This window comes from Dendrobates tinctorius, unplaced genomic scaffold, assembly GCF_039654945.1.
Source record: "Dendrobates tinctorius isolate UK_male_01 unplaced genomic scaffold, ASM3965494v1 ptg000192l, whole genome shotgun sequence".
In the NCBI taxonomy this organism is placed as follows: Eukaryota; Metazoa; Chordata; class Amphibia; order Anura; family Dendrobatidae; genus Dendrobates; species Dendrobates tinctorius.
Window position 1 is genome coordinate 9,097,936 of NW_027361859.1, and position 15,283 is coordinate 9,113,218.

Here is a 15,283-nt window from a genome sequence, read left to right on the forward strand (position 1 = left end):
AAATTGGCCCAGTCATTAACATGCAAACCACCCTTGGGGGTAAAGGGGTTAAAATAAAAGAAAAATAGAGAAACAAAGAAACAAATAAATATATGTCATACGATGCACATTATTAAGAGAAAATATAACTGAGATACAGCATGTCAAAAAAACTCATCAATTATAATTTCAGATAGAGGAAATAATTTCCAAGCCAAAACTTCATTACATATTGGCTATAAGAGATACAAAGGTACAGTATATAGTATTATTAAGGAAAAGATGGTATAGACCAGAGTGCTCCTCAGGGCTCTGCTGTGTACTCCTGTGCCCGCGGGAAAAGACTACTTTGTACACCTCGTACACAGTTGGTTCCGCTCTGTACATCCCGTACACACATGGCTCCACTCCGTACACACGCGGCTCTGCTCCGTAAACCAAGTACACACACGACTCCACTCCGCATACTTCGTACACACACGGCTCCACTCCGTACACCTCATACACACGTGGCTCAGTACACCTCGTACATACGTGGCTCTGCTCCGTACACCTTGCACACACGGCTCTGCTCCGTACACCTTGTACACGCGTGGCTCCGCTCCGTACAGCTCATACACACACGGCTCCGCTCCCTACACGTCGTACACACACGGCTCCGCTCCCTACACGTCGTACACACACGGCTCCGCTCCCTACACCTCGTACACACGCGGCTCCGCTCCGTACACCTCGTACACACACGGCTCTGCTCCGTACACCTCGTACATACACGGCTCTGCTCCGTACACCTCGTACACACACGGCTCTGCTCCGTACACCTCGTACACACACGGCTCTGCTCCGTACACCTCGTACACACACGGCTCTGCTCCGTACACCTCGTACACACACGGCTCTGCTCCGTACACCTCGTACACACACGGCTCTGCTCCGTACACCTCGTACACACACGGCTCTGCTCCGTACACCTCGTACACACACGGCTCCGCTCCGTACACCTCGTACACACACGGCTCCGCTCCGTACACCTCGTACACACACGGCTCCGCTCCGTACACCTCGTACACACACGGCTCCGCTCCGTACACCTCGTACACACGTGGCTCCGCTCCGTACACCTCGTACACACGTGGCTCCGCTCCGTACACCTCGTACACACACGGCTCCGCTCCGTACACCTCGCACGCACACGGCTCCGCTCCGTACACCTCGTACACACGCGGCTCCGCTCCGTACACCTCGTACACACGCGGCTCCGCTCCGTACACCTCGTACACACACGGCTCCGCTCCGTACACCTCGTACACACGCGGCTCCGCTCCGTACACCTCGTACACACACGGCTCCGCTCCGTACACCTCGTACACACGCGGCTCCGCTCCGTACACCTCGTACGCACACGGCTCCGCTCCTTACACCTCGTACGCACACGGCTCCACTCCGTACACCTCGTACGCACACGGCTCCGCTCCGTACACCTCGTACACACACGGCTCCGCTCCTTACACCTCGTACGCACACGGCTCCGCTCCGTACACCTCGTACACACACGGCTCCGCTCCGTACACCTCGTACACACGCGGCTCCGCTCCGTACACCTCGTACGCACACGGCTCCGCTCCTTACACCTCGTACGCACACGGCTCCACTCCGTACACCTCGTACGCACACGGCTCCGCTCCGTACACCTCGTACGCACACGGCTCCGCTCCTTACACCTCGTACGCACACGGCTCCGCTCCGTACACCTCGTACACACGCGGCTCCGCTCCGTACACCTCGCACGCACACGGCTCCGCTCCTTACACCTCGTACGCACGCGGCTCCGCTCCGTACACCTCGCACGCACACGGCTCCGCTCCGTACACCTCGTACACACACGGCTCCGCTCCGTACACCTCGTACACACACGGCTCCGCTCCGTACACCTCGTACACACACGGCTCCGCTCCGTACACCTCGTACACACACGGCTCCGCTCCGTACACCTCGTACACACACGGCTCCGCTCCGTACACCTCGTACACACACGGCTCCACTCCGTACACCTCGTACACACGTGGCTCTGCTACATCCCCCCTGTAAACCCCTCCTGACCCCACACATAAACTTCCCCTCATCCAGCACCATGACAACCAGCACAGCAGAGTCCTGCATACACTGAGGCCCTGATCATGTGACCCCTGACTCCTCCCCTCCTGTGACGTCATCACAGGTCCTGTGCGCACAGAGCAGCCATATATGTGGAGTGCGGCTCTGCGGGTGGAGGTAGGTGCTGGAGATTCCCCATTACTTGGTGCGGGGGACATTAACCCCTTCAGCACTTAGGAGACTCTTTTGAGGTCTTTGTTGCCACTTTATAAGAATCATAACGTTTCTGTTCTGTTTCCTGTAATAGATACATACGACCCAACTCTGGGAGACAGGAAGGGAGGAAACGGATTGTTTTCATTAGGGATGAGCGAATAGCTACAGCAGTTACTGAATAATTGCATTGGGAACCCGGATACGTGGAGCTCCCGATAATCAGCTCCACCTATCCACCTATTCGCTCATCTCTAGTCTTCATAGTACAGGGCCCCATTCTGACCCCCCACACAAAGCATAATGTTGCCCAGAACCATCCTCCCCCCACATAGTAAGATACAACTAGTTGCCCCACACTATTCTACCACCCACCTCCTACTGTATAAATCCTCCCTTCCCCCATTCCTGGATCAGGTTCCCAGGTCTGGAATTGTGGAATAGGGCCGGTGCTATAGATGTATGAGGGGCTGTAATCTGCGGGACGAGCTGTACATGTAATGGAGACATTCTGGGGACAGATTATTCCAGAAGTAGACATTTTTATCTTTTTAGTGAATGTAACTGGATGTAAGTCTAGCTGTTCATTCATAAATATAACATCTCCTTATATGTTTCCCCTTATTATCTCCAGTAATTGTATTATTATATGGGATTGTTTATGATGTTACATCGGCTCATCTTCTTCTCATTCAGGTTCCTACAATTTTGGATCTTTTGAGTGGAGATCTTCTATATTGAGAGAACTTTTCTGATTTACCCATCAAGCAAGGACAATAACAAAACGATGGAGAGGATATTACACCTCACCCTAGAGATCCTCTCCAGGCTTACTGGAGAGGTGAGAGATTTTGATGACGTCACATTACATCATTCTTATCTATGGGAATAACAGATGGACAGAACTGGAGAGGTGAGGTCTCTGGAAATGTCTGTAGGGAGATTTATTAATGTGTCTCTCCATAACCAGGATTACACAGTAGTGAAGAAGACCTCTAGTGAGCGCTGTCAGGACCCTGTGTCTGAGGGATGGGGAAGACCCCTGAGCCCAATCACGGGGCCTCCACCTCACCCCCTGATACATGAGGACATCAATGACCAGAAGATCCTAGAACTTACTTACAAGATGATTGAGCTGCTGACTGGAGAGGTGACACTGCTGGGAATGTTGGGACATTATACAGTAGCACTATGAAGGGATCGGGGGATGACGGTATCATTGTATGTGTCAGGTTCCTATAAGGTGTCAGGATGTCACCGTCTATTTCTCCATGGAGGAGTGGGAGTATTTAGAAGGACACAAAGATCTGTACAAAGACATCATGATGGAGGTTCCCCAGCCTCTAACATCACCAGGTAATAGACAGGACTAAATACACATGGCCTAGAATTATCTGTATGTAAAGAATTAATTCAGTTCCTGTATGTGTTTCCTCCAGTTCTATCCAGTAAGAGGACAACACCAGAGAGATGTCCCTGTCCTCTTCTTCCACAGGACTGTAAACAAGAAGATCCCTATGTTCCTCGGGATCATCAGGTAGATGGAGAGAAGGTGATATGAGATCTCCTCTATGATGTGTAGACGGCTGTGAAGGTCTTGTGCTCAGTCTTGTTTTATCCACCCGTATTATGTTTTATACTTGCGTAATGAGAACGGTGGAGATGGCAGGATTAGAGCTGATCATAGATGTGTCTTCTCCATCTGTGACTTTTACAATATTTGTTTCAGGATGAAGATCTGACCCATATTAATACTACAAAGATATATGTGACGGGTGATGAGCAATGTGAAGAGGACATTCCTAGCTATGACTACCCAGGTGAGTAGTAACTGAATGATCTTTTAGTCACAATCGCATGATCACCATTTTGCCTCTAGATCACAATATTCCCTCCCCCAATATATATTCCAATAAAATATTCCAATATTTGTGAGGCTCTAGAGCTTCATCCTATAAGGTTTTCTCTCAGACTGTGATCTGTCATTGTCTTGGTGAATAAATGAATTTTTCTACATAACTTGCCATTTCCAAATGTATTGTAAGTAGAAATGTTCAAAATATAAAGTTGAAGGATATTTTATTAAAAAAAAATTGGTTTTATTTTTGGCAGACGACTGTACTAAGAGATCAGAGGAACAGCTGACATCTTCAATTTTTAAATCAGATGATCTTGAGACTCCACAGGATACAATTCAAGCGAATGCCATTACTCCAGATATACCATCATCCCTTCACAGCAAAGATTTATCATCTGATCCTTGGAAACAGGTCCTGTCTCCTGATTCATTTCCGATTACTAAGGAAAATCAAAGTCACAAAATAAGCATTGAAAAACAAACTGCTATTAAAGCAAAGAAGCAGTTTTCATGTTCAGAATATGGAAATAGTTTTCCCATCGAAATATCTTTTCTTAGACATCAAAAAATTCCCACAACGGAGAATAGATTTTCTTGTTACAAGTGTGGAAAATGTTTTATTCAGAAATCAGATCTTGTTAGGCATGAGAAAATTCACACAGGGGAGAAACCTTTTTCATGTTTAGAATGTGGGAATCATTTTAGCCAGAAATCAGATTTGGTGACACACCAGAGAACTCACACAGGAGAAAAGCCTTTTTCATGTTTAGAATGTGGGCAATGTTTTAACAATAAATCATTGATTGTAAAACATCAGAGAACTCACACAGGGGAGAAGCCATATTCATGTTTAGAATGTGGGAAATGTTTTGCAGATAAATCATCTCTTGTTTCACACCAGAGAACTCACACAGGAGAGAAGCCATATTTATGTTCAGAATGTGGGAAAAGTTTCTCAGATAAATCATTTTTTGTTAAACACCAGAGAATTCACACAGGACAGAAGCCATATTTATGTTCAGAATGTGGGAAATGTTTTAACCAGAAATCAGATTTGGTTAAACACCAGAGAACTCACACAGGAGAAAAGCCTTTTTCATGTTCTGAATGTGGGAAATGTTTTAACCAGAAATCAATTCTTGTTATTCATCAGAGAACTCACACAGGGGAGAAGCCTTTTTCATGTTTAGAATGTGGGAAATGTTTTGCAGATAAATCATTTTTTGTCAAACACCAGAGAACTCACACAGGAGAGAAGCCATATTTATGTTCAGAATGTGGGAAATGTTTTTCAGTTAAATCATTTTTTGTTAAACACCAGAGAACTCACACAGGAGAGAAGCCATATTTATGTTCAGAATGTGGGAAATGCTTTACCCAGAGATCAGATTTGGTTAAACACCAGAGAACTCACACAGGGGAGAAGCCTTTTTCATGTTCAGATTGTGGGAAATGTTTTGCACATAAATCATCTCTTGTTACACACAAGAGAACTCACAAATTATAAAACACACTTATAACAAGAAAAACATCTTGCTAATAAGTAAATGCCCATCATTCTTCTTCTTCTTGTCCATTTTCTTGTCTCTTTTTTTTCTGTTTTATTTCTCATTGGGAATTCCTGCTGTAAAACAGATAAATATATTGTCAATTTCTTAAATCATGTCAATTTGTCCCCATTTTTTTTTTTATTCATGTATATCTTGTGTTGTATCTTGTGGTGCTTTAGTGAACTCTTGACATTTTTGTCATGTGTTTCAATTGGCGCCCATATTAAAAAAAAACCTATGTAAACGCTACCCCTGCATTTTCTGTATACATGTGGTCCTCTCCTGATGAAGAAGTAACTTTTAACTTCGATATGCATCGAATAAACCACTACTTTCCAATCAAATCATATTTGGATCTATGTCTCAGTCTATTCAGTACTTCGAAAACTGTCCACAAATATCCTTTCACCTTGATGCTAAACGGTCACTTGCTGACCCGTGGATCTGCTACAGCTGATACCCACATTCTATGCCTTAACAACGGAATTGTCAGGTTAGTATAATCTAATAAAAACTATATTGTGTCTTATTGGATAAGACTCTATTTGCTTTGATTTTTACTACAGCCTCTTCAACGCATCATCAGTGTTCCTAATGAGGGAAGGAGGTTGTTGGACAAAATTTCATGATGCATGACCCAATCCATCCTCACTTCAATAAGGTGCATCGTCCTGTCCCCTTTGCAGAATAGCACCCCCAAGATATAATTCCCCCACCATGCTTCATGGTTGGGAAGATGTTCTTGGGGTTGTACTCATCCTTATTCTTCCTCCAATCATGGGAAGTGGAGTTGATATCAAAAAGTTCTATTTTGATCTAATCTTACCCCTGGCCTCCTCTGGATCATCCATATGGTCATTGGTGAACCTCAAACGGGCCTGTACATGTGCTGGTGTGAGCACTGGGACCTTGCGTGCCCTTCAGGATTTTAATCCATCACGGCGTAGTGTGTTACAAATAGTAATGTTTGAGACTGTGGTCCCAGCTCTCTTCAGGTCATTGACCAGGTCCTCCAGTGAAGTTTCTCATAATCATCCTTTCCCACAAAAGGTGCGATCTTGAATGGAGCCCCAGACCAAGGAAGATTGCCAGTCATCTTGTGTTTCTTCAATTTTCCAATAGTTGTTGCCTTCTCACCAAGCTACTTGCCTATTGTCCTCTAGCCCACCTCAGCCTTGTGCAGGTCTACAATTTTTATCCCTAGTGTCCTTAGATAGCTCTTTGGTCCTGGCCATGGTGAAGAAATTGGAGTGAGATTGATTGAGTGTGTGGACAGGAGTCTTTTACACAGGTAACCAGTTCAAACAGGTGCAATACAGTTAATGAGTGCAGGGTAGGAGGCTCCTTAGGCCGGAGTCACACTAACCTGCGCAAAATACGGTCCGTAGTTTACTTCCGTAATACGGATGAATGACCCCTAAATAGTGCTCCGTAGGTCATCCGTAAGCAAGGTGAGGTCGCGTATTTTGCGCATGTCTGCATCCGTATGTAATCCGTGTGGCATCCGTATGCAATCCGTATGGCGAGATTTTCGCGCAGCCTTGCAAAATGGACATTTAACGGTTTTGAGGCCTGCAAACAATTTAAATCATTAGCCTGCACCCTATTTAGACACTCAGAAACAGGTGGCTGCCTACATTCTGTCCATTTGTCACCTTGCTTTCACTAGGTGTGTTGGTGTTCTTTGTGCAGCATGGCAGAGGGTCTGAGATTCAATACAACTGAGCAGGTTCTCTTTACCTGGCTTTTGTCACGGCGCTTTTGGCAACCATATCCTGTGACAGTGGATCCGCGGAGGAGGAGACGCATGGGCGTCCATCCACTTTTGAGGCAACGACTCACAAGAGGTCATTTTCACCGCCTCTATTCTTCTCTGCGGGAGCATCCGGAGAAATTTTACCAGTACTGTCGCATGAGCATTTCCACATTTGATCGACTCTTGGAGACAGTGCGCCCTGGGATAACCTTTCAGGACACAAGGATGCTCAAAGCCATATCTGCAGAGGAGCGACTTCTACTCACAATACGGTATGTAATACACAACCACATTCTCTATGTTCATAATGTGTGTGCTAAATTATGTTTTTTGGCCTTCTTGGACAAAGTTTAATGCCCTCATCTTACTCCAAATATGTTTCAACTGACACACCAGAATGTTACATCTAATATGTCCTGCATATCACTTAGTCATTGTGCCACCAAATATGTGTGTGTTATTCTCTCTCAATTCCTACCATGTTTGGTCGGCATGTAACTGATTTTTTTTTACTTTAGCCATTCTAAACTTTATTATTTCTGTTGTTCTACAGCTTCCTGTCCACTGGCCTGTCTTATGCCGCCCTCCACCATGAGTTTCTCATTGGCAAGTCAACCATTTCAGGCATAGTGAGGTCTACATGTGCAGAAATCTGGACAAGACTTCATCAAGTGGTCATGCCCGAGCCCAGGATGGAAGACTGGTTAAGGATATCAAGGGACTTTGAGGAGGACTGCCAGTTTCCAAATTGTATTGGGGCCCTGGATGGCAAACATATCAAGGTGCGTAAGCCGCCGAACTCAGGCTGCCAATTCTTCAATTATAAACAATACTTTTCTGTTGTATTGTTGGCTCTGGTAGACCCTCAATACAAGTTTATAATTGTTGACATTGGGGCCTATGGAAGGACGGGAGACTCTAGAGTCTTCAATACTTCCATAATGGCTCGGCGGCTACGCACCAACCAGTTGGATCTACCACCACCACGCCAGCTACCAGGCTCCCTTATGTCCTTTTGGCAGATGAGGCCTTTCAGTTATCGCGCAATGTCATGAGGCCATATCGCCGGCGCAACCTTGACCACAGGCGCAGAATTTTTAACTTGCGCCTATCACGTGCTAGGCGACTGGTGGAGTGTTCCTTTGGGATTCTTGGTGCCAAATGGCGGGTACTCCAGTCTGCCATTCAGTTGAGTGAGCAAAATGTGAATGAAGTTGTGAAAGCCTGTGTTGTTCTGCATAACTTCACCAGGATACATGATTGTTCCTCCTCTGATGGTGTTGTGCGTAGGCCGGACAATGTGCGCAGGGTGAGACCACCTATGAACCCTCAACGTAGACCGCTCTCTGGCCTAAAAGTGCGTGATATTTTCACTAATTACTTTATCTCACCTGAGGGGGCAACTTCTTGGCAAGAGCATGCTGTGTCTATGTTATAATTTGTTTCTTTAATTGTGTCTAAATATATATTACTCAAGCCCTTATGATTCTATGAGTGTTTCATTGCATTGGTTGGTGTCTGTTAGTATGTTGTGAGGGATTGTGAAAAATCACACAGAGACGTTAACTAGAGTAGACAAATTTTTAGTTTTGCCTTTTTTTTTTTTTGTTTTGCTTAAAGGCAAACAGAATATTGCCAGAACTAAAATTTTGCAATGGGCAAAATGACCCTTTGTGCCTTCTTTAACTTGGTGTTAAATTAACATAACATAACAAAACACCAACAAAGATTAGGCAATAACAACATTGCTGCATGACTAGATGAAACTAGATTTGCAAACAAACGGTGAGCTCCATCACCAAAATAAAGGCTACAAGATAACACTCACATTTCCTCAGAATGTTTTCCAATCATAGAAAGATTCCACCATGACAGGCAAGGCTACCTCACAGCTTTCACACAGATATTACCTGTCTGTAGAACAGACAATATTTAACCATGCTATACTGGAAAGGATGAAAATACAAAACTCACTTGTTAAGACATAGAGAGAGCGTGATATTCTGAATGCTGGTCGCCTTGAATTTTTTTAATACAGATTGCTAACAAAAAAGGTGACTACTTAACTAAGGCGAGCACGCCTTTCCTAGGCGTTAGCAAGTGAGTAGTGTATTTTCATCCTTTCATTTTACAGTATAGCGCATTTAAATATTCTCTTTTCTACACACATGTAATATCTGTCTGAAAGGCGTGAGGTAGCGTTGCCTATCATGATGGATTGTTTCATATGTTTGGAAAACATTGTTTAAAAATGTGAATGTTAAATTATGTTCTAAATGTTGGTGATGGAGAACACCTGTTTTTTCATTTCTATTAGGAGCACCAGTTAAAACTCACTGGACATCTCCACCCATCAGAATCATAAATCCTCATAGGTTGGGGAAGGGGAACGTGGAAGAACAGCCTGTGGGTGCTGCTGGACATTGTGGCCAACATCGCCCTGTGTGGGGCCATACTGTTGCCCATGATGCTGGAATTGTCCTGCCTCCTGGGACTGTTGGGGATACTGGCCAGAGTAATGATGATGGTGATGGGCTTCTTGTTGGCTCTGGTAGGCACGTGGCTCATACCCACCAAGATAGCCAGATCGTCCCCAACCAGGTTGGGACCAGCCTCCAACACTGGGTGGGTACAAGTGGCCATATTGGTGGGGTTGGCTTGAGGAAGACATTTGGGGCTGCGGAATAGAAGGTTGGGTAGGGGGAGGAAGGGCTTGAGGTGTTGGCCCACGTACTAGGGGCTGTTCGGACCCTGCTTGAGCAAGCATCTGTGTGGATGGTCTCATGCGCATTAAATTTCGTGGTGAGAGCTGCCACCTCTCCAGAAATTCAAATACCTCATATGGGGTATTGGGGGGGGGTGCTTGCACCAAGCAGGACCTGAATACATCCCCTAATACGGAGCCGGACCTCACGGGTAAGGGCACGGAGATAAAGGGTGAGGCTACGTGCATAGGCCTCCTCCCCATCATCTGTAGTTACTCTAGACAAATAATTGAGCACCCCTGTGTCCACATTGGTCCTGCTGTCTTGAATAGTGACCTGGCGCCTTCTTCTTGTTCGCCGTGATATTAGAGCAGCCTGTGGGGAGGACCTGATCTGGGCAGTTGGGCTGCTGCTCAAGTTGCCCGGCTCTTCCAGGATGGGTGATGTGGCAGCAGCAGACCGTCCTGGTGGTGTTGTGTGTAGGCCAGCCATTGTGTTGTCTTGTGATGCCTCATCTTCAGCCATCCTTCTTGTAGGGGGAGAAGATGGGCCAGCCACCTCATCCCCTACAGGATCTATAATGGACTCTGCCTCTGAGGCCGTTCCTCGATCCGTAAGATTGGATTGAGTTCTGTTATGAAATAGAACAGAGGCAAAAATACATCAATATTTTTGTCCCTGTAAAGTATTTGTGTAATGTATTTGTGTAATGTGGTGTGAGGTATGTACTTACGGTCTCAGATCCAGAATTGGGGCGAGGAAGTTCAGCCGGTCATAGTATATATATTTTCTCTTCACATGCCCAGCATCCCCACTCCTGGACCGCTGCTGGCGTTCCCGGCGGAACTGGTCCTGATGCTTCGCCAGCGTTTCATCACATCTTCCACTGCAATGTGACAGGAAATATTTTCAAAATCACATATTTGAGAGGTCACATTTTCTAACAGTAGTCTAGGCATGGGGCCTTCTGGGGTGTGCGTTCTACCCATGGTGGCATATGTAATTGGGCCGATACACAGGGTCTCATTAGCTACACTTAAACTAATTTTATTGGCTAGGAGGATGAGGAGCTTGTGGCCTAAACCCAAATTATGGCTGTGTGAAGCCACGTGTCACATCCAAATGTAACGGCCTCATGAGGCTAATAAAACTACATGCACAGGAAGGGGGGTGCTGATTCTAGATTCATTTTTTAGCGCGCGCTAAGGTTAATGATGTTTTTATGGTTGCACTTACGAATTTTATGCTGCTCATCACGTGGTCTGTCACCAAAGTCATGGTACATCTGGCGACAGATGCGCCTCCATGACGCCTCCTTTCTTGTGCGGTTCGCATAGTTTGCATCGCGTGGGTCCCATATTTCTGGACGCTCCTGCACCAGCACAATGAGCATCTCAACATTAATATATGTGGACGCCATGCTGCTGCTGTACTCCGTGGAGGCGTACTTCCTGGATGTCTGGAGCGCTTTTTGAGCTCATTTGCATGTCTAGGCTTCCTGATGATGGATTGGCCCATTTCCTGTCACCAGCCAAAAGACCTGCGTATTGCTCGCAGGTCACATGTGTGGTCTGTGTGTAATCCGTATTTTTTGCGCACCCATTGACTTGCATTGGCGTACTATGGGCGTAGTACGCTGACAATCGCAGCATGCTGCGATTGGCACGGAGCGTAGGATACTGAGGAGAAATATACGCCTGGTGCGAGTGACCCCATAGAGAATCATTTGTCCGTGTCTAATGCGTGCTTTTAGCGCCTCTCACTCGCCCGTATTCCTCGCCAGTGTGACCCCAGCCTTACAGAAAAACTAACAGGTCTGTGAGAGCCAGAATTCTTGCTGGTTGGTTGGTGATCAAATACTTATTTCATGCAATAAAATAAAAATTAATTACATAAAAATCATACAATGTGATTTTCTGGTTTTTATTTTTAGATTCTGTCTCTCACAGGTGAAGTGTACCTACGATAAAAATTACAGACCTCTCCATTCTTTATAGGTGGGAAAAGTTTATCAATACTTATTTTCCCCACTGTATGTATAATATATATAATATACTGTAGATATACATACACACATATCGTAATTTTCAGACTATAAGACACATCCCAAGTTTAAAGGAGGAAAATGGGAAAAAATTTTTTAGCCTGTCTCCAGGACCAGGCATGTAAGGGGTCACATGTACCTTACTGAGGGGGCGGCATTGGCGGAGAATGGTCACATCTATGTGATTTGACAGCAGGAGTGGGGCTATACTGCGGGCTCTGAGCTGGCAGGAGGGAGTGTCCCTGCTGCGCACATTGACCTCCCGGTGGTCCTCAGTAAAATTTTGCTGGAGGCCGCGAATGCAAGATTGAGATCTCAGCAAGTACAGTAATTGAGCTGAGATCTAAATTTGTGCATGTGCCAACACCAGCGCCATTTTCTTTAAGCCAGGGTCGGATTAGGACTAGAATTCAGCCCTGGCATTTGAAGGTGCACAGGCCCACTTGTCATATGGTGAGCTTGTAATATGTTTGTGTACCTGAATTTTACAAGAAGTGAGCTGCGTGTAACACGACAATTTAACATATAGTCACAGCTGTGCCCAGTATTAAAGCTCAGTCATATTTATTGCTCTTAAACGCAGGATCGGTCAAAGTTGCCATTTTACATACAGAACTGGGTCTCATAGATAATGAAGATGATGCTGTGGTCTCCATAGTGCTGCGGCAGCCTCTTCAGTTGACTTACAATTGACTTCCTTCTAGTGGAATCGTTCACTTTTACTGTCTTTTCCATCTGGCCTAAACCAACATGACAACTTCTACAACCAGGACTCTTCTGCAGAGATTACAACAAAGACATATCTGACTTCTCACATTTCCAGCACCTTCCCCATCTATCCCCAACCTGCACAAACCCCTCATCCTGTTGATACCCAATACTGAGCCGCTGCTGCCGTATGTGTCCCTATTACTGCACCTGCTGTTAGGCACAATAACAGCTATCCTCTAACTGCCCCACATAGTAATGCCACCACTGTTCCCCTTACATAGAAATAATGCCTCCTTTGTGCCCTCTAGAAAATATTAATGCACTGTGTAAATGCCAACGAAAATACTATTCACATTTTTCCCCTACAAACTAATAACGCCCAGCAAGCACACGATGGCCATAGTACTCTGAGTGCCCCTATAACAATTATGCCTCTTAAGTGCCCACTTAACATCTACTAATGTCCCCTGAGTCCCCAATGTACAACTCCTCTATATACATTATGATGGGCAAACTGCTCCCCTATATACAGTATAATCACCCACAGCTCCTCTATACACAACATGATGTTCCCACAACTGCTCTCTACACAGCTTTATGGGCCCACAGCTCCATTATACACAGTATGATGGTCCCACATCTTCGCTATACACAGCTTGATGGTCCCACATCTCCACTATACACAGTATGGTGGTCACACAGCTTCCAATACACAGTATGGTGGTCCCACAGCTTCCCAATACACAATATGGTGGTCCCACAGCTCCCCTATACACAGTATAATGGACCCACACCTCCCATACGCACAGTATAATGGGCCCACAGTTCACTTATACACAGTGTGATGGGCACCCAGCTCTCCTATAAACAGTATATTGGGCCCACAGCTCCCCAATACACTGCACGGTGGGCCCACAGCTCCATTATACACAGTACGGTGGTCCCACAGCTCCATTATACACAATATGATGGTCCCACATCTCCACTATACACAGTATGATGGGCCCACAGCTCCTTTATACATAGTATGATGGGTCCACAGCTTCCCTATGCACAGTATGATGGGCCCACAGCTCCCCAATAAACAGTGTGATGGACCCACAGCTCCATTATACACAGTACGGTGGTTCCACAGCTCCATTATGCACAATATGATGGTCTCACATCTCTGCTATACACAGTATGTTGGTCCGACAGCTCTCCAATACACAGTATGGTGGGCCTACAGATCCCAATGCACAGTGTGGTGGGCCCACAGCTTCCCAATACAGTATGGTGGGCCTACAGTTCCTCAATACACAGTATTGTGGTCCCACTGCTTTGCAATGCAAAGTATGGTGGACGCTCAGCTCCCCTATACACAATACAGTTGTGGCCAAAAGTATTGACACCCCTGCAATTTTGTCAGATAATACTCAGTTTCTTCCTGAAAATTATTGCAAACACAAATTCTTTGTTATTATTCTCTTCATTTAATTTGTCTTAAATGAAAAAACACAAAAAGAATTATCCTAAAGCCAAATTGGATATAATTCCACACCAAACATAAAAAAGAGGGTGGACAAAAGTATTTGCACTGTTCGAAAAATCATGTGATCCTTCTCTAATTTGTGTAATTAACAGCACCTGTAACTTACCTGTGGCACCTAACAGGTGTTGGCAATAACTAAATCACACTTGCAGCCAGTTGACATGAATTAAAGTTGGCTCAACCTCTGTCCTGTGTCCTTGTGCGTACCACATTGAGCATGGAGAAAAGAAAGAAGACCAAAGAACTGTCTGAGGACTTGAGAAACCAAATTGTGAGGAAGCATGAGCAATCTCAAGGCTACAAGTCCATCTCCAAAGACCAGAATGTTCCTGTGTCTACCGTGCGCAGTAGGGTGACCGGATCTCATATGGGGGGGGGAAAAATGTCGGAATCTTGTTCATCTGGACCCCACAAAACGATTCCCCTTTCCAGATATTGAGATAGCCAAAATTTCAGCTCGATCAAACGACGTTAACCCGTGCCGCTCGTCGCTCAAAGTTTGAAAAAATCCAAATTGAGGTATTTTAAGATTTAGGTATTTTGCATAGTCTGTTAGACTATAAAGAATGTGACAACAACATTGCAGAAATAGCCCTGACCAAATTTTCAAACCATTTGTGGTATTTGAATGCAGAGTTGTTGGGATTATCGTTTTTTGATCCCACCATTACAGACAATGAAAAGTTGTTAATGGCTAATAAATTGCTCAGTAGCACAGATGAACCATCAGAGCACGCTAACCTACATGAGTTGATAATTTTACATAGTTATCTAATCTATTCAAGAGCTTTTGTTAAAGTAGTTTTTGAAACGTCAGAATATAATGCTCGGCATTTGCTTAC

General features: G+C 45.3%; 1 protein-coding gene across 1 annotated transcript in view; it reads left to right on the forward strand.

Annotated features, from left to right (window-relative positions):
* Window positions 1-6,043, forward strand: part of LOC141055876 (uncharacterized) — a 149,376-nt gene extending 143,333 nt beyond the window's left edge. The window contains 1 exon segment of the mRNA XM_073552591.1: window positions 4,999-6,043. Within this exon segment, the coding sequence (XP_073408692.1) occupies window positions 4,999-5,651 (653 nt within the window). The 3' untranslated portion in view covers window positions 5,652-6,043.
* The last annotated feature ends 9,240 nt before the right edge of the window (window positions 6,044-15,283 follow it).